General features: G+C 56.5%; 3 protein-coding genes across 10 annotated transcripts; 1 reads left to right on the top strand and 2 right to left on the bottom strand.

The window, feature by feature from the left end:
* The first annotated feature begins 822 nt into the window (after nt 1–822).
* On the top strand, nt 823–6421 carry LOC103820320 (multidrug and toxin extrusion protein 1). 2 transcript variants are annotated; one of them, XM_009094967.4, is made up of 17 exons: nt 823–1067; nt 1141–1242; nt 1414–1482; nt 1734–1882; nt 1978–2020; nt 2124–2168; nt 2432–2529; nt 2681–2778; nt 3297–3410; nt 3498–3565; nt 3818–3926; nt 4061–4136; nt 4215–4284; nt 4569–4701; nt 5004–5098; nt 5438–5573; nt 5872–6421. In XM_009094967.4, exons 1-17 carry the CDS (start codon nt 909–911, stop codon nt 6081–6083), a joined length of 1776 nt encoding a protein of 591 aa, XP_009093215.1. In that variant the 5' UTR covers nt 823–908; the 3' UTR covers nt 6084–6421. The 2 variants fall into 2 exon arrangements, with proteins under 2 accessions (XP_009093215.1, XP_018775016.1); XM_018919471.3 differs by having other exon boundaries at nt 5875–6421.
* Nucleotides 6422–6480: 59 nt separating this feature from the next.
* Nucleotides 6481–19423, bottom strand: LOC103820318 (aldehyde dehydrogenase family 3 member A2). 3 transcript variants are annotated; one of them, XM_050981782.1, is made up of 11 exons: nt 19287–19423; nt 10799–10972; nt 10360–10591; nt 10184–10269; nt 9887–10095; nt 9618–9735; nt 9366–9507; nt 9065–9231; nt 8403–8502; nt 7496–7731; nt 6481–7355 (listed from the first exon to the last, which is right to left on the bottom strand). In XM_050981782.1, the coding sequence occupies exons 2-11, from the start codon at nt 10958–10960 to the stop codon at nt 7338–7340; spliced, it is 1470 nt and encodes a 489-aa protein (XP_050837739.1). In that variant the 5' UTR covers nt 10961–10972; nt 19287–19423; the 3' UTR covers nt 6481–7337. The 3 variants fall into 3 exon arrangements, with proteins under 3 accessions (XP_050837739.1, XP_050837738.1, XP_050837737.1); XM_050981781.1 differs by lacking the exon at nt 19287–19423 and adding an exon at nt 18794–18930; XM_050981780.1 differs by lacking the exon at nt 19287–19423 and adding an exon at nt 11580–11750.
* Nucleotides 12124–19423, bottom strand: LOC103825293 (aldehyde dehydrogenase family 3 member A2-like). Of its 5 annotated transcripts, none has more exons than XM_050981776.1 (12): nt 19287–19423; nt 18442–18615; nt 17854–18085; nt 17681–17766; nt 16602–16810; nt 16333–16450; nt 16079–16220; nt 15778–15944; nt 15546–15645; nt 14901–15136; nt 13838–13961; nt 12124–13575 (listed from the first exon to the last, which is right to left on the bottom strand). In XM_050981776.1, the coding sequence occupies exons 2-11, from the start codon at nt 18601–18603 to the stop codon at nt 13881–13883; spliced, it is 1533 nt and encodes a 510-aa protein (XP_050837733.1). In that variant the 5' UTR covers nt 18604–18615; nt 19287–19423; the 3' UTR covers nt 12124–13575; nt 13838–13880. The 5 variants fall into 5 exon arrangements, with proteins under 5 accessions (XP_050837733.1, XP_050837734.1, XP_050837732.1 ...); XM_050981777.1 differs by lacking the exon at nt 19287–19423 and adding an exon at nt 19112–19190; XM_050981775.1 differs by lacking the exon at nt 19287–19423 and adding an exon at nt 18794–18942.
* Nucleotides 19424–20662: the final 1239 nt, after the last annotated feature.

Genomic DNA, 20662 nt, shown 5'->3' on the forward strand with positions numbered 1-20662 from the left:
ACTGTCCTGTGTCACAATGCAGACAGCCCAGCACTGAGTCCCTCCGACCTGTCCCAGGCTCTCACCTGCACCTGGGTGACTGTGATGTGTCAGCTGCTGGGTCCTGGGAGGTCAATACCTCATAGACATGTGTGGCACCTCCCTGTCACCCCACAGCTCTCCTGGTGCTGGTGGCCTGTGAATGAAAAAGTGTGACACCGAGTTTGAACCTGCCACCATCCCCAGCACCAGGGGGAGGACGGGGCAGACCCTGCCCTGCTCAGAGACCCGGTAGGTTTGGGATGGCAGCGAGGGGGGAGCAGGGAAGGTGTCGCACTCCGTCCCACGAGTATCCCAGCCCACTCCGTGCGGGTGGGGGCTGCACTGGCAGCATCTCCCCTCCCCGCCGGGCCAAGGGCTCCGCATTCGGCCCGGGGGAGCGGTGCCAGTGAAACCCGACACGGCGAGGCTGTGCCAGGACAGCAGGAGCCGAGGGGCCGGCTTGTCTGGGCCACTGCTATGGGAGTGAGCGAGACACAGCCCGGCCGCAGCCGGAGGCAGCTCACCACAGCCCTCAGACTCCACAGAGAGCCGGAGCAGCCTCCAGCCGCTGCCCGCTGGAGCTGAGGCGAAGCAGGAGAGGTAGGAGAGCTCGCAGGGTGGATTTAGGATGGCTCAGCCCTAACGCTGGCTCAGGACAGGCAGCAGGAGCCTGGCACGGTGTGTCCGGGCCCCTTTGCACTGGCCGGACCCTGCTGGGCTCCGCCGCCCGTGCCCTGCCCTGCCCCATTGCCCGTGCCCGCCGTGGGCAGCCCAGCGCCGCCGGCCCCGGCTGAAGTTCAGCCCAGCGTGGTTACACATTGCTCCGCCCGGCGAGGTTTAACAGAGCGCGGAGGAAGGGGCTCGCTCCACTCCCCCGGCAGGGCACTATGAAGCCGGAGAGCTTCCCCGAGGAGAATGGCCTCGGGGAGGGAAGAGCCGCTAGCCAGGGCGACCTCGTACCCGAGAGCTGCCAGAAGAAACGCCGCTGGATTCCGGAAAACTTCTGGGAGGACGCGAGGCAGCTGCTGGTGCTGGCGGGGCCGCTGGTAAGAGATTCCCCCCAGCACGACCACCCCCGCTCACCTCCATCTCTAACCTTCAGCTCTCCTCCGTGCTTAGATCCTGATCCAGCTGCTGATCTTCCTGATCCACCTTGTCAGCTCCATATTCTGTGGCCACCTGGGCAAGGTTGAGCTGGCTTCTGTCACGCTGGCCATCGCTGTAAGCATTCCCGGGGCCGGGCACCAGCTCCCTCCCTGCTGACACGGGAATGAGATATGGCAGGGGAAAAGGACAGAGGAGGTTTCACACTCCCACTTTTCCTTTCAGCCCCTCTCTCCCTACCTGAAAGTCTTAAATGCTCACCTTCATTCTTGCTTTTTTAACTCCCAGGTTATAAATGTCACTGCCATCTCTGTAGGTTACGGTTTGACTTCAGCGTGTGACACCTTGATATCACAGGTGGGTAGGATGTGCTGGCTTGTCCTGGGGACACGGGGGGTTTCCAGCATCAGCTGATGGTGCCACAAAGAGCTCTGGCTGCTCCTGCAAGCTGGGGAAGCTTCTCCCCAGGTAACAATCCCATAACAAGGAGATCCATGCTCCAAATCCTTCCCAGGAGCTTTTCAGGATGGTCAGGGCTGCTCCACACTCTTCAGGGCCCCTTTTCCCCCAGCACCAGCTGATTTCACTGCTGCCCTCTCACCCTGCAGACCTATGGCAGCAAGAACCTGCTGCGTGTGGGGGTGATCCTGCAGCGTGCCACCATCATCATCCTCCTCTGCTGCTTCCCCTGCTGTGCCGTCCTCATCAACGTCGAGCAGCTGATGCTGCTCATGCAGCAGGATCCTGATGTCTCCAGGTTGGGTGGTCCCCTCATCCCTCTCTGGTGTGGAGGGGCGGAGAGAAGGGTGGCCATGGCCATGCCCCTCCCTGACCCCCTCTCTCTGCCCCCAGGCTGACCCAGCACTATGTGAATGCATTTCTCCCTGCCCTCCCGGTGAGTGCCCATGGCCACCCTGGGTGCCACCTGCACATGGGGACAGGCTGTCCCCATCCTACAGCTCAGCACTGCCTCATCTCATCTAAAATTTCCTTTGCAGGCAGTTTTTGTGTATAACCTGGAGACAAGATACCTGCAGAACCAGGTGAGTCCCAAAGTCCTCACACCCACCCTGGCTCAGGACTCCCTTCCACAGTGCATCCAGGGTTTCCATGCTCACTGTTCCCAGTGACAAGGAGCTGTATCCATCCACCTTCCTTCATACTTCCCCACATCAGAGATTTACCTCCATCACACTCATTTTCCAAGCCGACGACATCACTGGAAGTTTGGGGTTTTTTTGGGGACCTTCACACCTCCTCCCAAAACCTTTGGGAAAGCCCCCCCCCCATCTCCTCCTCTTTGCAGATGATCATGTGGCCCTTGGTGCTGAGTGGGGTCATCGGCAACCTCATCAACGTGACCGCAAACTACGTCCTCCTCTTTGTGTTCCACCTGGGTGTCATGTGAGTGGCACCTGTGTCCCCTGGGGGGCAAAACAGGGCACCTGGCAATGGCCAGGGAACACTGAGCTCCCAGGGGTGCGGCAGGATGTCTCTTTCCACCCTGAGGGAGGCATAAGCAGGATGCCAATGACCTTTCTCACTTCCTCTGCAGGGGCTCTGCCTGTGCCAACACCATCGCTCAGTATTCACAAACCATTTTCTTGTTCCTGTACATCATAGGCAGGAAGCTCCACGTGAACACCTGGGGAGGTAAGGACATCTTACCCTGCTCCCTCTGCTTCCTGCTTAACCAGAAATGTCCATAAAACTTCTATCAGGTGCTTTTGATAGAAGAGGTATTCTGCTTATCATCCTGATGGTGAAATATTAACCCCAGCCCGCGGTGCCCCGGGTACCACAGTGCTGCTTCAGTGGCACTCGTCACGCACCAGCACAGGCAGAGCTGTGTGATCAGCACTAAACATTAATTCTGCAGAAATGAAACTTTCTGCTGAGGCTTTGGAAGGTTCAGCTCCAAAGACGGATGAGCAGAGACGTAAGCAGGAGGTTGTCCTTGGACACAGCTCCAGGAGGGATGGGCTGAGGGTTGTGCTGCTCTGTGGCTCATGGGGCAGCAGCAGAGAGGCTGTAGGTGGACACTGAGCTGCTGGAGATCCTGTGGGTTGCTAGCTCTGAGAACAGGAATGGCACCTCCAGCTACCCTGGGTGCTGTGCAGGATGTAACACATTGCCAGCCTGGTCATCCATCAGGTGTCATCTCTCAACAGGCTGGTCCAGCGAGTGCCTGTTGGAGTGGGACAGCTTCACCTCCCTGGCCATCCCCAGCATGCTCATGATGTGCATTGAGTGGTGGACCTACGAGATTGGGAGCTTCTTGATAGGTCAGTGGAGACGGGAGCTGCCAGGACAGGGCCAGGCTTGACCCAGAGCAGCACCCACAGCCAGCACTGACCCTCCCTGTCCCACAGGCCTGCTGAGCGTTGTCGAGCTCTCTGTCCAGTCCATCATCTATGAGGTGTCTGTTGTGGCTTTCATGGTAAGGGCTGGGTTATCACTGCACACCAGGGCTCCATGGGGGCTGTCCCCAGTTAGGCACGCAGCAAAAATCTGCTCCAGCAAACCCCCATCTTCCCCTCTGCACTCGAATCTATCCCTGCTCCTGCCTCTCCCTCCTTACAGAGATGCTTTAAATCAAATCCTGAACTCCATCCTGCTCTCTGCTGGGTGGGTATCCCCCTGTCACAGTGACAGCCCCGTTGTCAGACACATGTGAGCCCTGTGCTTGCAGATCCCCCTGGGGCTGGGCACAGCTGCCAGTGTGCAGGTGGGCAACGCGCTGGGCGCTGGCAACATCGAGATGGCCAAGAGATCCTCCAACACCAGCCTGATCTGCACAGGTCAGCCCACGACAGCCTGGAAAGCCTCTTCTGGCCTCTTTCCCATGGAGCAGGGAGTGTTTGCAGTCCTCTGCCTGCCTCTTCTCCCCCTGCTCTCCAGCCAGGCTGGGCTCAGCTCTGTGCTCTGTTTTCAGGGGTGTTCTCTGTAATTGTGGGGTCCATTTTAGCTGCCACAAGGAACGTGCTGGGATATGTCTTCACCAAGGACAAGTGAGTGCCCCCAGCTCCTGGCCTCAGTGCGTGGAGGTCAGTACCCAAAAGTGATCCTTGGCTTTCCTCCATCCCCAGGGAAATCATTGACTTGGTGGCGTGGGTCATGCCTATCTACATTGTCTTCCACTTGTTTGAAGCCATGACTGTAAGTCCCAGGGAATGCTGCTATTTTCCATGGTGCTCAGCAGCAGTGTCATGGATCAGGCAGTTGAGGGTCCCTCAGGCTGCAGCTGAGCACCAGTGCCCACACCAGGACCCTGCAGAACTCCTGGGATCATCCCTTAGAAAACATCGAGGGCATACAAGGATGGTGACCCATAGGAGTGGGCAGGTTCACAGGAACAATGGGCAGAGGCAAGGAGCTGGGTCATCTCCTGAGCTGGGCCAAGGTGATGCTCCCTGCCCCAGCCCCTCTCCCTCTCCTGGCAGGGTGCCTGCAGTGGGGTGCTCAGAGGCATCGGGAGGCAGAAATTTGGTGCCATCGTCAACGCTGTGACTTACTACGGTGTGGGCATGCCCCTGGCAGCTGTGCTGCTCTTCGTGGCCAAGATCGGCGTCATGGGTACTGACCCCTGGGCACTGCACCCCCAGAACCCCCACAGGCAGCTGCAGCTCCACTGGGGGCTCACCAGCTCACCACAACCCTCGTGCCTGGCTCTGTCCCTCTGCTGACCTGCCTGTGCACACTGTTGTGGACTGGGATGGCTCCTGCAGCTGCTGGGAGCTTTTACTGGGAAAAAGTAACTCCAAAGCAGGCACCCATGAGCACCCTGTGTCCCCACTGACTTGGGTGACATTCCCTTTCTGGACCTGCTGTCCTGGGATGCTGGGTTGGCTCTGGCTGATGCTGTGTGCCCTCTGCAGCCTTTTGGATCTCGATGCTCGTCTGTGTCTTCATGCTCTCCACCACCTTCCTCACCTACATCTCCCGTGTGGACTGGGAGAAGGCAGCCAAGAAGGTAATCCAGGTGCTGACAGCACATCTCTGCACTGGGAAGGTCCTCGGTGCCCTGCTGGGATTAGACAGGCTCAATCTAATGTCCAGTGCTCCAGAGCAAAACCCAGCACTCCCATGACATCCTTGAATTCAGCTTCCCTCTGCACAACACTCAGTGGCCTCAAGGTTTCCCCCTGCACCTCTTTTGGGGAGAGAAAGCTCAGAGCAGATGGGGTGACCTGGGCTACCTCAGCCCTGAGTATCACCTTGTGCCTCAAGAGCTCCAGGGAGGCCCCAAGAGAGGCAGCACAACTTTGCCAGGTGGGAATTCCCAACTAAACCCAGCACGTTCCCTTGCCAGGCTCAGCGCCGTGCAGGAGTGACCCCACAGGAGCTGCCGAGCCTGGGCCCCGAAGGCTCCTACAAGGATCTGGATATGGCACCAGTCCCCCAGCCCCACACTTACCTCCCTGCCAGGGCCGTGCTGGGGTCTGTCGGTACGGCAGGAGCTGGGCACTGCGTGCAGGGGAGGGTTTGGTGCAGGAAGGGTCCCAGAGGGTTCAGGAACGAGCCCACAAAACGGGGCTGGTGACACCCTCAGCTGCTGGGAGAGCAGCACTTACAAGCATGGGTTCAGGAGGGTGACAGAGGTTGGCAGAGGGACAACCTGTGGGCAGTCCTCACCTGGTCCCACCTCTGAGGGCAGGACCTGGTTGAGGTGTCCACTGCTCCCAACGTGCCTTCAGCCCTGTGACAAAACCCTCAATTCCCCCCCAAACCCTGCTCTCCTTGCAGCAGGATTAGAAGTGCAGAGCGACGTTGTGCTCACGAGCATCAGCAAGACAGAGGGACCCACGTACCAGCTGGAACTGCGGGAGGCCACCTCCTCTCCTGCCACCCCCGTGGTCACCAAGCAGCTGATCCTCCGCCGTGGGCTGGCTGTGGTCGTGGCCATCGCCACGCTGGCCCTTGGTGTCACCGTGAAGCTGATTGTCAGCAGAGACTGACTCGCACGAAGGACTCTGGGGACTTGTTTTTGGGGTGAAAGCCTTTCCTGAGGGACAGGCATAGCAGGCATGGAGGAGCCAGAGAGAAGGTTGAGTGCATGCCTGTCTTGCAGGAGCCCAAGGCTCTCTGTCAGTGTTCAGCAGCATTTGTGCAGGTTTTGGTTAGGAACAGGCCCCGAGGCTGCTCTGGCTCCCAAAAAGCTGCTCTGAGCTGCCTGACACACACTGAGTGTGTGGGGATCCCCCCCAGCCCACGCTGTCACCACTGCAGCTGAGCTCAGCCCAGCTCCCTCTGCTGCTCCATGACAAGTGCCCAATAAAGAGTAAACCCAGCTGGAGTGGGACTGGCTCCTTGGGGTGGAGGCTGGGGACAGAGCAGGGAACATCCACACATGGGTCTTACCCTGCCCCAGGTGGCCTTTGCAGTAAAATAAAGGTTTTATTTAGCAAGGATCAAGGGCAGCTCTCAGTTACAAGTCTGGAGGTAAAAGACTATCCATAAACTCATAAACCCCTGAAATTCAGTTACAGGATGCCCAAGACCTGGGACTCCAGTTTCAGCAGTGCCCCTGTCTTTGCCCCAACAGCCCCAAAAACAGCAGCACAACACTCCCTGGCACTTCTCAACTCCTTGGAACAGCATGGCCACAGCTCAGGTGGCTTTTGCCACACCTTGGAAGGCCTTTGCACACCTTGGATGACTAAAGGTGGTTTCCTGCAAGGAGCATCACCCATTCAATCATGAGGCCCTTCAAGGATGAGATGTTGCAGGTTCTTCAAGGCTCCTTTCCCTCTGCTCCGGGGACAACCAGCCTGGACTGTCCCCTGCAGTGAGACCCTCATTTCCCAGGCTTATCGCTGTGATGAGCAGCTTCCTCTGGGGATCAGGTGAGGTGTTACAGAGATAACAGGCTCAGTAACGACTGGCTTTGTTTAGATACCCTTGTGACAAACACTCCCACATTCCCAGGAGTTTTTAGAGGAGCTACTGTTTACAAAGCAGAGTGGATGCTTCCTTCCCTCTGCCACTCACTGCTGAGGCATGATCCAGGGACTAGGTCTGGATAGATTTCTGTTTCAATAGGAGCTGGAGCCTTTAACTTGGGGTGTCTCTGATTGGGTGCATATTTTTGTCTTCTACCTCTTCAGTGCATTGGCTGCCTTGGAAGAAATTAAATTGCAGCAAAGAAAGTTCAGCGGTAGGACTGCAGGGAGCGAGCAGTGGGTCCAAGGGCTGGCTGCCCATCACCCCTCTCAATGGGGGCACAACACCTGGAAAGGCACAGAAACAGGGATGAGTCCTCCAGGGAGGGAGCAGAGCTCAAAGGAATGGGGTGATGTAGAGTTAGGAGGGGCTCAGGGGACAGAGCTGGGAGCACACACCCACAAGGACAGCAGAGACCCAAACTCACCTTTGCCACCAGGGCTTTCACAGCTGCCAGCAGGGCCGAGATGAACTGTCCCACCCTGCTCCTGTTACAGTGCTTCAGCAGGAAGAGCTTGGCCAACTGCATGATCTCCTCGCTGCCAGGTGGGTACCTCACTCTGTTCACAACATCCCACCTCAGGTCCTTGACCAGACAGGCACGGTGGTGGGAGAAGGTCTGGAAGCTGTGCCTGCCGTGGTAGGCACCCATCCCGCTGTGCCCTGAGGGACACAGCCAGGCAGCTCACACCAGGGACAGGGACACCTGCATTTCTCAAACTCACTTTGGCAGCCCCCAGGACACAGGGAAAGCTTGGTGATGCTCCTTCTCAGGGCAGAGGAGCAAAGAACAGCTTTTTTAACTTAGCAGCAATCAGCGAGGACCTGCTCACTGCCTTGAGCTGCTGCTTGTGTGAACCCACCCTTAAAAGGTTAATGACACCAATTATCTCCTCCCAGAGCCAGCCTTGGTTTTCCCACAGAATTCTCACAGGGGTCAGGCACAGGGGGAGCTGGGCCTATGATTTCAAGGAGTGGGACATGACAGGACACTCAGCAACACCCAAGAGCTCAGCCCTGTGCCCACAGCCAGGTGAGCTCTGCCACAGGAGCCTGACAGCAGCTGTGGAAACTCATTCAACAAATTCATCCCACACCCCAGCACAGGAGAACCAGAGCTCACTCGTGTGCCTGGGGGTTTTCCTCTCTCACTGAGAGGCCTAACAACCAAAAGACAAATGAGCCTTTTTATAAAGCAACCCACCCCAGAAAATAACACTAACGGGCAATGCAGCTGGGAGTTCCTGAATTGCCAAATCGGCAGACAGCTCCTGGGTGGGGCCAGAGGCTGCTGCCGATCGAATGCAGGTGCGTGGGCTGGAGCAGGGACTCACCCACACCGCCGAAGGGCAGCTCTGGGAGCACAGAGTGCATGATGACATCGTTGGCTGTCATGCCACCGCTGGAGGTCTCTGCTATCATCCGTCTGATCAGCTGCCCACAATGTGAGAGGGCACAGAACAAATCAGGAGGGGACACAACACCATGTACCACAGCAGGGAGGGTTCAAGGTGGTGCTTCCATCCCCCTTTAGGGGAGGCACAGGCTGTGCCTTGTTCCATGAGAGAGGCCAGTTTACACCACTTAAGCACGGGATCTACCCAGCTGGAACAGCCACAAAATGAAAGGGATTCAGCCCAGGGTGCTCCTCAGCCCTCACACCCAAACTGCCTGGGGTTGTTGTTCCAGGGCAAAGCCCTGACCTGGATTCCTGAGCTGGCACAACAGAGCCAGGAAACGGGGGCAGGAGACAGGGCAGGAAGCAGCACCCACCTGTGTGTGTAGACATGCACAAAGCTAGAGCCCTTCAGCAGGAGATTGGGAGCTCCAGCAGCTCTGGAGACTCTCATGGGCCCCAAATGCTGCAATTTCTATAAATTTCCTTTATGGAAAAGGAACTGACACAGACCCTGCAGAATGCTGTGTCTGGGATCAGCCATGGTCAGGATCCAGCTGTGCAGACACACTTCCAGGAGGGAGCATAGCCCAGACCCACCTGCTTGTTGTTGGAGAAGACATAAAGGGCAAGAGGCTTCTCTCTAAGGTTGATGAACTCAATGGCTTCCTCCACACTCTTCACAGTCACAATGGGCAGCACTGGCCCAAAGATTTCCTCCTCCATCACCTTTGACTCCGGGGAGACATCCGTCAGGATGGTTGGTGCTGAGGCAAATGGGAGAATGAGAGAACAGCATGAGCAGGACACAGACCTGGCCCATGGTGAAATAAGGCACAGACAAACAGACCCCACAAAGCACCCACTACCACCTCCCCTCCACAGCAGCTGCCAGGAGCACCTATGAAGCGGGAGGCCTCATCAGTCTCTCCCCCAAGAGCAATTTTCTGCCCTTCCAGCAAGCCCAGGATCCTCTTGAAGTGACGCTGGTTGACGATCCTTTCATAGTCTGGAGATGACTTCACGTCCTCCCCATAGAATTCCTGACAAAAGGGAACAGCGGAAACAAAAGTGCTCAGCACACCTGCCAGCAGCCACAGCTCCAGGAAATCCCACCTGGGACAATCCCCACAGCACAAGGGACTCCTCCCACCTTCAGAGTGGCCTTGATGTTCTCCACCACCTTGCTCTGGATGGATGGGTCACACAGGATGTAGTCTGGGGCGATGCACGTTTGCCCACAGTTCATGTACTTGCCCCACGTTATCCGCCTGTGGCAAGGCAGAAAGGGACATGCTTGCTCCATGCTCACTCCCTTCCCCATCCCTCAGCCCAGCTGACAGCACCTGAGCTGGGCATGCTGGCCCAGAGATGTCCCCCTGCCCTGCTGCTGAGGGCCCATCAAGGCTGCAACAACCTGACCTGCAGGCGACAGCCAGGTCACAGTCCTTGTCGATGTAGCAGGGGCTCTTCCCCCCCAGCTCCAGGGTGACAGGGGTCAGGTGCTTGGCAGCTGCTGCCATCACAATTTTGCCCACGGCGGAGTTGCCAGTGTAGAGGATGTGATCAAATCTCTGGGTCAGCAGCTCGGTTGTCTCAGGAACTCCTCCAGTGACCACAGCATACAGATCCTGCCAAGCAGGGACGTCAGGGTCGCCCCAACCCAGCTCATCACTGTGACACAGAGAAACAAGGGGACCAACACGGGGCCACACTCACCTTGTCCAGGTACAGTGGGAGGAGCTCAGCCACCAGCCGAGCCGTGTTCTCGCTGACCTCTGACGGCTTCACCACCACGGCATTGCCTGCAGGGCACACACAGCACAGACACTGAGCCATCAATCCACTGTCCCACACCCAGCCAGGACCCCACCAAGGCTGTTCTGGACCCCCACCTGCTGCGATGGCCCCGATCAGGGGCTGCATGACCAGGGCAAAGGGGTAGTTCCAGGCCCCGATGACCAGCACCACGCCCAGGGGCTCGTAGTTGATGAAGGCCTCGTCCCTCAGGGTCAGCAGATCCTTTTTGACATGATGAGGGGCTGCCCAGGATGGCAGCTTCTCCATGGTGTGGGCCAGCTCCCCCAGCACGCCCAGGATCTCTTGGGTGAAGGCATTGGGCCCAGTCTGTAACAACAGGGAGTTTGGGGAAGGGATGGAAAAGGCACCTCCACCTCCCACAGCCACCGTGGCACCCTGGGGAGTCAGAGTCCTCCACTTGCACAGTGGGGGACGTGACAAAAACTATTTGTCACTGCAGGGCAGCCCTTGGCCTTCCTGCTTTACCCACTGTCCGTGCACAGCAAAAGTGAGGGACCCCCTGACAACACAGACCTTGTTCAGATCAGCCTTGAGGGCTCTCATGATCTCCTTCTCCTTCTCCTGCACCATCCTCTGCAGGGCCTTCAGCTGCTGAATCCTGAACTCCAGCGGGCGGCTCCGGCCCGACCTGAAGGCGGCCCTGGCCCGGCCCACGGTCTGCTGCATCTTCTCCATGGCTGCTCAGCACTGAGGAGACACCGGCGATCCCCAGCTCACCACAGGGCCATGGAGGGCTGCTCAGCCCTGGAACACTTCCAGGAGTGTCCCACCCCAGCAAGGCTGGGAGATGTTGTCCTTCATGAGGCATTCCCGCTCTCAAGCTGAGTGCTGAGGGCTCACAGCACCCAAGCCCTCTTCCAGGGCACCTCTCAGAGCAATCTGGGGTTTGCTGATGGGTGAGGGTGCTTTCTCTCCAAGCTTCAAACCTAGCAGCCACTCCACCCTCTGCTCACAGGGACGATCCCAAGGAGCCAAAGCACAGAGATGGCCATGGCCTGGGTGGGCAGCCAGCTGGGAACAGAGCTGTGCCTGGAGCCGGCCTGCACCCATAACCCTGAGGCCCTCGCTCGTCTCCACAGAAACACTGCAGAGATTTCACCCTGCACCTCCCAGCAGCAGCATTTCACTCTTTAGTCAGGACCAGAGATCTGGTCCTGCTTCACTGCCCGACCAACCAAGACACCAAAATCCCCTTACAATGATTAAATTCCACCCTTCCCAACCCACTGCCACAGTGACACAGCCCAAGAAAGCAAGTGACTCATTAAAAAACGAAGGAAAAAAAGCAAGTTACCTTCAGAGAAGCTTCTCTCTCCACCAGCCTCCTGTGGCAACTGCAAGCAGGCACAAGCCCTTCCCCTGCCATGGCCGGGGGTGATCCCTCCTCCCACGGAGAGCTGGCCCTGGCCCAGGGCTCTTGCTGGGCATCGTGAGATGCCCTTTACCCAACTCTGTCCAGCCCTGGGTGGCTGCTCCCAGCCAGGGCAGTGACTCAGCCCTGGTGTGGGATGGCAGAGATCACGTGGCTTTGCCCACGCATGGCCCACGTGCCACAGCTGCTGTGGGGACACAGGCTCGGGATCTAAAAAACCCCAACCAGGCAGGTGGCAGGCAATCCAGCATGGATCTGAGAGGGGCAAACATGCCAGCTCCTCTACTGGCTTATCCCACTCCCTGCCTGGCTCCAGGAGTGTTTTCAGTACCCAAGAGAGCTCTAGGGGATCCTTGCCAGGGTGCCAGGGACACAACACCTGTGTGCCATGCAGACAAGCCATGGCCAGAGCTGGGACCAGCAGAGCAGGATTCCTCAGGAGACTGCAAGGACTTACCACACTCAGTTTATTATTTAAATTCTCAGTGTTTATTTAGTGGCTTGCAAAATGTATCATCAAAAAGGCTTAGCACATGGATTTTCACCAGACATGAAGAAATCCCACTTATTGCACAGTAAATATAATTTTCTACTCTATAGTAATTGCATTTAGTAATATTTTTTCAATTTGCTTTAACATTAATATTTCGAAGGCTCTTTCACCTTCAGTACCTTCAGCATCCTTCCCCCAAGCTAAAACAAGCCCCACATAATCCCCCAGTGCAAGATTACAGAATCCTGAAAAGCTCAAACACGAAGGAGCACACACACTCTTCCAGTTATTGTTTTCCCTTGGAGGAACCTGATCAGGAACAGCTTTGTACTGGCTTTGGCTGGGATGAAGTTAATTTTCCTGTTAGACACTAAGTTTCTTCATAGAAGGAGGGTGCTGTTTTGGGTTTGTGACACTGGGAGTTCTGGTGTTTGTTTTCCCAAGTCACCACCAGGTGTGATGATGCCCTACTCTCCTGGGGATGGCTGAACACCTGCCTGATGAGGTGAATTAATGAACAAATTCCTTAATTTGCTTTGATCTGCCTGCAAGCCCAGTTTTCACTTCACCTATTAAACTATTTTTATCTCAACATACAAGTTTTCTCACTTTCTTCCAATTCTCTTCCCCATCCCACAGGGAAAAAGCAAGTGGCTGTGTGGGGTTGGGCTAATCCACAAGGTATTTGTCATTCCCACTTCTCTGAACAGGCCTGAAAATTCTTTTGCTCCAGCATGAGACACTCATCAGCACAACACAGGCAGCACAGGCATCACCTTTGGAATTTTCTAACTGCTAAATAACTGCTAAAGGCACATGATGAAACACAGAACCCAGCAAGTGGCCCCTGAGCAGCTGTGGATGATCCTGGATTGCAGAGATGTGAGAATGTTTCACCTCAATTAAATGGCAAGGGGAACCTCACTGGCTTCACTCACAGCCACCACTCTTGGCCAAATGCATCGGGCAGCACAGCCGGTCCCAGGCTTGTCACCAAGAGGGTGGGTGTTCAGAACATCTCCAAAACTGCAGGGAAAACACTCTCAACCCAAAGACTGCTGAAATTTCAGCTCCTGTTGGTCAGTGAAGGAAGGTGAGTGGTTTGGTGCAGGACACTGTGTGTCTCTGGAAGCTCTGCATGGCACGGGGTGGAGGTAGGGACTGGAATTTCTTGCTCTGTAGTCCTCCTTCGGAAAGCTTGTCCCCACTGGTCCCTCTGTTCCAGCATGGCTTTTAGTAAACAGGAATCTGAGCCTTCTGGTGGTTAGTGCCTCTCTAAGGCTACTCTGTGTGCTCGACAGCTCACTGAAATCACCCAGAACAAAAGAAAAGAATGACTTCCCAGCTTAAGGAAACAGACCCAAAGCGAGCACCCAGAGTATGACGAGCACATGGCACCTTCTCCTCTCTTCATCAGTTAACCACCTGTGAAAGCAAAACACAACACCAACACCCCGTGAAGGATCTGCTGAGACAAAACCCATTCCCATTCTAGAACAGCCTGAAGCAAAGCCCCTTCAGGCAGGAGGTTCCCCAACGTGCAGCTCTCCTGCCCCATAGCATGCACTGCTTATCTCAGATGCCAGGGAAAACATCGTGCTCTGGCTAAGCCCCACATTCACTCATCTATAAAGCTTTTCCCAATCTCAGACTAGGTCTACACACAGGAGAAGAAAAAGGCTCCTACCTCACTGTGGCAGCCACAGCAGTGCTCTGAAACCTGCTCCTCCTTACCACCCACTGGGCCAGCCCAGCCTCTGCACAGCCAGCAGAACCAAGAGGGCTTTTCTCTTCAGCACAGACTGGTGGCTCTGAGAAACCCAAATGATTTCAAGATGCTGTGAGATTCCCCCCTTTCATTGCCCTACACAGGGCTTGCCTCCCTGGCTGCTGCCTCGAGGCCTGAGCCAGTTCTTGGCTCTTAAATCTCCTCCTGGGTTATGTGAGCAGGTTATTTCCCCGGGATGCTGGGCTCCTGAGTGTCTCCTTGCAGCAGCAACTACACAGACTGAAGGGCAGAGTTCTGATCCACCCTGCCTCCTCCTGTGCCCTCAGGAGCTGCTCCCTTAAGCTCAGTAAATCCCACAGAGCAGTCAGTGAAGGCACATGTAGTGTCTGGTTTGTCAGACATGGAAAACCAGCACTGATTGGGCTTAGAGATTCAGATCTTCCTCCTCCACCTCAGGAGGCATCCTGAGCCTCCTGCAAGCCTCTGCCTCCTGCAGAGAGGAGAGGACATCCCACCCTTCCGCACTACCCAGCTGGAAACAAGGGAGGAAATGGGAATAATTGAGCTGAGGTCAGACAGGAGCTCCAATGAGTGAGGGGGAACAAGAGCTTGTCACAGACCCCAGCTTTGGGACACAGCTTCCCTCTCCAGGGTGCCACTGCATAGACTGCAGCTCTCTGGGCTGTGAGGCAGCTCAAACGCTGCTGAAGGAAGCCCTGGAATGGAAGCCACGCCTAACCAGTCCAAAACTACCAACCTCTGCCTCTGGAGGGAGCATCCCACGGGTGTCACCTACCAGGGAAGAGCAACAAGGAGTACAGCAGCCTGGAGATCTCTCCGGGGATATTCCTATTCTACAGACAGCTTGCAAGAGTGAGAAGGTAAGAATTTAAGGTGGGACAGATATCATAAATCTCAAGAAGAAAAAGAGGCCAGGCTTTATAAAAGGGCTGCAGTTGCAAAGAACAGATCAGGTAAATTGCACATGCACTGCCACAGACAGCAAAGACCCAAAACTCACCTTGATCATCACCGCTGCCACAACCCCCAGCAGGGCCAGCACAAAGAGCCCAATTCGGGCCTTGTTAAACCTCTTCAGCAGGAAGAACTTGGCCCAGTCCACCTTCTTCTGGCTGCTAGGTGGGTACCGCACTTTGTTGGTGCTCTCCATCTTCAGGTCCTTGATCAGGCAGGCGCGGCGGTGCGAGAAGGTCTCGAAGCTGTGCTTGCCGTGGTAGGCGCCCATCCCGCTGTGCCCTGAGGGACACAGCCAAGAGGGCACTCCTCAGCCTCAGCCAGCCTGAACTCTGCCCACCTGAGGACAGCTGAGCCTTCCCTTGCAGCACTTCTCAACTGTACTCCAGCCCTCTTCTTCCTCACCTCATTTACACCAGTCACTCTGATTGCAGCTAATGGTTTTGATGCACCTTCCCCAGCAGGCTGCACTAAATGCTTCAGTCTTTCCAAAAATACAGGCAAAGGTTTTTCCCTCCTGGCCCCTGTCCTAATGCACTGCCAGAACTTTAATTATTATGAAGACCTGCTGCAAAGAGACTCTTGAGCTACAGGAGGCACAGGGATACCCAGACACAAACCATGGGTTGTTGCTCCCTGGGAACAACACTGGGCATTAAGTCCCAACTCTTAAGAAGCTTCAGTAACTTACCAACACCACCAAAAGGCAAAGTTGAGAGGAAGTAATGCATAATGACATCATTTCCAGTCACACCACCACTGGAGGTTTCTGAGATGACTCTCTTGATTAACTAGAAAAAGAAAAAAAACAAAACAAAAGATCGAAAAGGCTCAAAGAAGAGACCAGACCAAGTAACTGAGCATACTGGGAAGGGAGCTACATTTCAGATATGTTCATCACCTCTGGCACAGCCCAGACCCACCTGCTTGTTGTTGGAGAAGACATAAAGGGCAAGAGGCTTCTCCCGACCATTGATGAACTCAATGGCTTCCTCCACACTCTTCACAGTCACAATGGGCAGCACTGGCCCAAAGATTTCCTCCTCCATCACCTTTGACTCCGGGGAAACATCCGTCAGGATGGTTGGTGCTGAGGCAAATGGGAGAATGAGAGAACAGCATGAGCAGGACACAGACCTGGCCCATGGTGAAATAAGGCACAGACAAACAGACCCCACAAAGCACCCACTACCACCTCCCCTCCACAGCAGCTGCCAGGAGCACCTATGAAGCGGGAGGCCTCATCAGTCTCTCCCCCAAGAGCAATTTTCTGCCCTTCCAGCAAGCCCAGGATCCTCTTGAAGTGACGCTGGTTGACGATCCTTTCATAGTCTGGAGATGACTTCACGTCCTCCCCATAGAATTCCTGACAAAAGGGAACAGCAGAAACAAAAGTGCTCAGCACACCTGCCAGCAGCCACAGCTCCAGGAAATCCCACCTGGGACAATCTCCACAGCACAAGGGACTCCTCCCTCACCTTCAGAGTGGCCTTGATGTTCTCCACCACCCTGCTCTGGATGGATGGGTCACACAGGATGTAGTCTGGGGCGATGCACGTTTGCCCACAGTTCATGTACTTGCCCCACGTTATCCGCCTGTGGCAAGGCAGAAAGGGACATGCTTGCTCCATGCTCACTCCCTTCCCCATCCCTCAGCCCAGCTGACAGCACCTGAGCTGGGCATGCTGGCCCAGAGATGTCCCCCTGCCCTGCTGCTGAGGGCCCATCAAGGCTGCAACAACCTGACCTGCAGGCGACAGCCAGGTCACAGTCCTTGTCGATGTAGCAGGGGCTCTTCCCCCCCAGCTCCAGGGTGACAGGGGTCAGGTGCTTGGCAGCTGCTGCCATCACAATTTTGCCCACTGCAGTGTTGCCAGTGTAGAGGATGTGATCAAATCTCTGGGTCAGCAGCTCGGTTGTCTCAGGAACTCCTCCAGTGACCACAGGGTACAGCTCCTGCAGGGCAAACAAGCTGAGAGTTACCTTGATTCAAAGCACTTACATCAAGGCAGCAGCCCTGCATGTGGCAGAGGGCAGACTTGTTGTGGCCTACTTCATGATAGGGACAAAATAGAGTGGTATCAGAGATATTCTCTGCTCCATCCCCTGAAATGAAGATTTGTTTCCCATTTTGTGCCACATGAACTAAAAGAAATAAAGGCTGAGGCCAGGGCTGAGTCTGGCTGTGGAGCTGCTCCCACACAGGAAGAATCAGGGCACATATGACTGCCAGGCTCTCCCAAGGGCTGCCTCCTTCCCCTGCTCCTGCCTCCCACCTAGAGAAGGTGCTAACACCCTGGAGGAAACTCCACAGGGCCCTGTGCAGTGACAGCAACAGCCTATCTCTGTGACAAAGTGCAAGGGATGACAGAACTGCCAGGCAAGAGGAGGAGGAACAACACCTCCTACAAGTGCAGTTCAGCAGGACATGAAAACCCAGACCATGCTGCCATGGAACACACAGTGCCCAGTTCTCAGGAAGAGCCAGGCACCACCAGCATCCCACAGAACCTGTGCTGACCTAAGGGCATCCCCAGCACAGCTCCAAAGAGCAGCTCCTGCAGAGAGAAGTACATACACACCTCTCCATATGGTCATGGGTATCAAAAAGGCTGTCACACTGCAGCAGCGTTATGTAAGCTCACACACAAACACAGGGAGAATCTGTCAATGTACCTTTGGACTCTAACAGTAACTCAACCCTTCCTGGGCCTCCTGCTTGTCCTCCTTTGAAGGGAGCAGGCAATGGATTTGGCTCGAACCTGCAGGAGCCCTTTAGAGCAGGACAGATCCAGACAGTCATGTCAGGCACGGGGCCACACTCACCTTGTCCAGGTACTGTGGGAGGAGCTCAGCCACCAGCCGAGCCGTGTTCTCGCTGACCTCTGACGGCTTCACCACCACGGCATTGCCTGCAGGGCACACACAGCACGGACACTGAGCCATCAATCCACTGTCCTACACCCAGCCACCACCCCAGGGCCCTGCTGGACCCCCACCTGCTGCGATGGCCCCGATCAGGGGCTGCATGACCAGCACAAAGGGGTAGTTCCAGGCCCCAATGACCAGCACCACGCCCAGGGGCTCGTAGTTGATGTAGGCCTCGTCCCTCATGGTCAGCAGGTTCTTCTTCACGGGCTGAGGGGCTGCCCAGGATGGCAGCTTCTCCATGGTGAGGGCCAGCTCCCCCAGCACGCCCAGAATTTCATGGCTGTAGGCGTTGTACCCACACTGAAACAACAGGGAGTTTGGGCAAGGGATGGCAAAGGCGCCCCCTCCTCCCACAGCCACCATCTCAGCCCTGCTGCTTCCAAGTGTCTGTCACTGGCAGTGACAAATATCCCTGGCCAAAGATGGGTGTGTGAGGCAGAACCCAAAACCTGACTGCCTTTGCAGTTCTGCCTTAGACTAACTCCTTCTCAGAAATGGTGGCAGCAGACCTTCGCAGGCCGCAGTGGCACAAGGCCAAGGGGGACAAGAGCAAAAGTCATTCAGCACAGCAAAGGCAGCCCCTGGCCTTCCCACTTTCCCTTCAGGCCTGACCACTGTCCGTGCGCAGCGGATGGGAGAAACTCCCCGACCCAGACCTTGTTCAGATCAGCCTTGATGGCTGCCAGGATCTCCTTCTCCTTCTCCTGCACCATCCTCTGCAGGGCCTTCAGCTGCTGAATCCTGAACTCCAGCGGGCGGCTCCGGCCCGACCTGAAGGCGGCCCTGGCCCGGCCCACGATCTGCTGCATCTTCTCCATGGCTGCTCAGCACTGAGGAGACACCGGCGATCCCCAGCTCACCACAGGGCCATGGAGGCCGCACAGCCCGGCTTGTCCCCAGGAGCTCCGGGCGCGCTCCCACCCTCCAGCCGCTCCCCCCGCCCCATCTCCAGGCAGCGAACCCGCCGCCGCTTGTCCCTAATCCCGCCGCATCTCCCTGAAGCCTTACGTAACTCCCGAGTTAGAAAAGTTTGAGAAGCAGCGCAGGGCGTTGGTGGCAGCGTGGGGATGTCACCGAGGAAGTCGGAGCTGCTCCCGGCGGGGCGGAGCGCACCGCGATAGCGAGCGACACCCGGCGAGGTCACGGCGGGATGGGGACCCCTCCCCACCTCCCGAGGAACCGCGGGGACCCCCGAGCGACACCGACGCTGAGGCGACAACCGTGGCGGTGGCCGCGGCACGGTGGCTGCGAGCCGCTGGTTCTCCCCCCGGGCTGGTGCCCTCCGCCCCGGGCAGGACCCTCCGCCCCCGCGGCCCCGCCGCCCACCGGGGTCGCCGCCGCCGCAGCCGCTTCCTCTTTCCGCTCACATGACGGAAGCGGAACGGGCGAGGCCGCGGGGCAGCCGCTCCCCCTCCCTGCCCGGTGGTCGCAGAGAGAGAGGAGGAGGAGGAGGTGGAAGCGGAGCGGGGAGAAGGATGCGTCCCCGCGGTGCCGCCGCTACCTTGGCCGCCGCGCTCGGGGATGCTCCTGCCGCAGACCTCCGTGGGCTCCGCGGGTGGAAGCGGCTCTGGCAGTGCCGGGCCGGTTGTGAAACGCTGCCGGGGCGTGGGGCTGCCCTGGGGGCGGAGGGCAGAGTCCCTGCGGAGCCTTATCGGGGCAGGGAGCAGCGGGTGGCCCTGCCCTGCCAGCGGGCTCCTGCCGCGGAGGGGCAGCGAAGCCGGGCAGGTGCTGCTTTGGGAAAGGCAGGAGGAGCCCTGCGGGACGGTCCAGTTAACCTTGGTACAGTCGCGGTGTGGGAAGCGAGCCAGAAAAAACGCGGAGAAAGGAGCTCGGGCAGGGTTGGGCACATTCCGGTTAAAAATAGACGTGCCACAACTTGTTCTAGGAAAAGCACGGTGATTATTTAAAAATTGTATGCAGGTTGTTACACGCTGCCTCTCGTGACTCGATTTACCCAGCGCCTTTACTGCTAAAACTCCTCGGTTTGCAGCCGTACTCCCTAAATCCATGTCTGGTGCACCTGGGTGCTCCTGCCCAGGTGATGTGGGCTCCACCACAGAGCACCCCTTCTCCTGCAAGGTTTAATCCCATTTTCCCACACTAACACAGCTCTCTGAAGCTGGGAGTGCCTTTTGGCTTCAGATTGTGCAGAACCACAATTCCCCCCTAACACCAAGCGTGGCTTCTGTGGTCAGCTGGCTTCACTAACACGTCCTGGGCTGTGGCTCAGCAGGAACATTTCACCAGCTGCAGCACAAATCTCAGCAGTAAACACCCTGCTGTGGGGAAGAATGACATGAGCAACTGCTAAAACTTGTGCACAGGAGGTAACATGAGAAGACAAAAACAGGCTGGGCTTGACAGGGCCCTTCCAGGTGGTATAAGGAGAAAAGCTGGGTTTGCACTGAAAAAATGGGTAGAAGCAGGAATGTTCCTTGAAGGACCGTTGTCCGGTGGAAATGCTCTCCGTTATCCTGTCAGCATCCTTGCAGGCACAGAAGGTTGGAGCTCTGTGCAGGCCCAAGGGAATTTGGATAAGGATTAGTGGTACTGTAATCAGAGTAAAAGCCTGAGCTGTCAGCGTGGAGCATTACATTGTGCCTGGGGAAACGGAGCTGCACTGCACCCACCCAGGCTGGCAGCGCGAGCAGGGAGCTGGATGGATTCTCCAGAGCTTGTTAAATTCTCACCTATCAGCCCAGAGGGTTTTCATGTCACAACAGTGCTGCTTGTACTTGGCAGCACACACTGGAAGCAAAAATCCCAGCTCCCGTTATCCCAGCGGTCAGTGGGGATAAACCTTTGCAGAAATGAGGCAGCATCCTGGCAGAGAGTCCCTTTTTGTCCTTGTTGGGGACATCTTTTGGCCAGCTGGGG

The sequence above is a fragment of the Serinus canaria genome, chromosome 19 (assembly GCF_022539315.1).
Source record: "Serinus canaria isolate serCan28SL12 chromosome 19, serCan2020, whole genome shotgun sequence".
Taxonomy (NCBI): Eukaryota; Metazoa; Chordata; class Aves; order Passeriformes; family Fringillidae; genus Serinus; species Serinus canaria.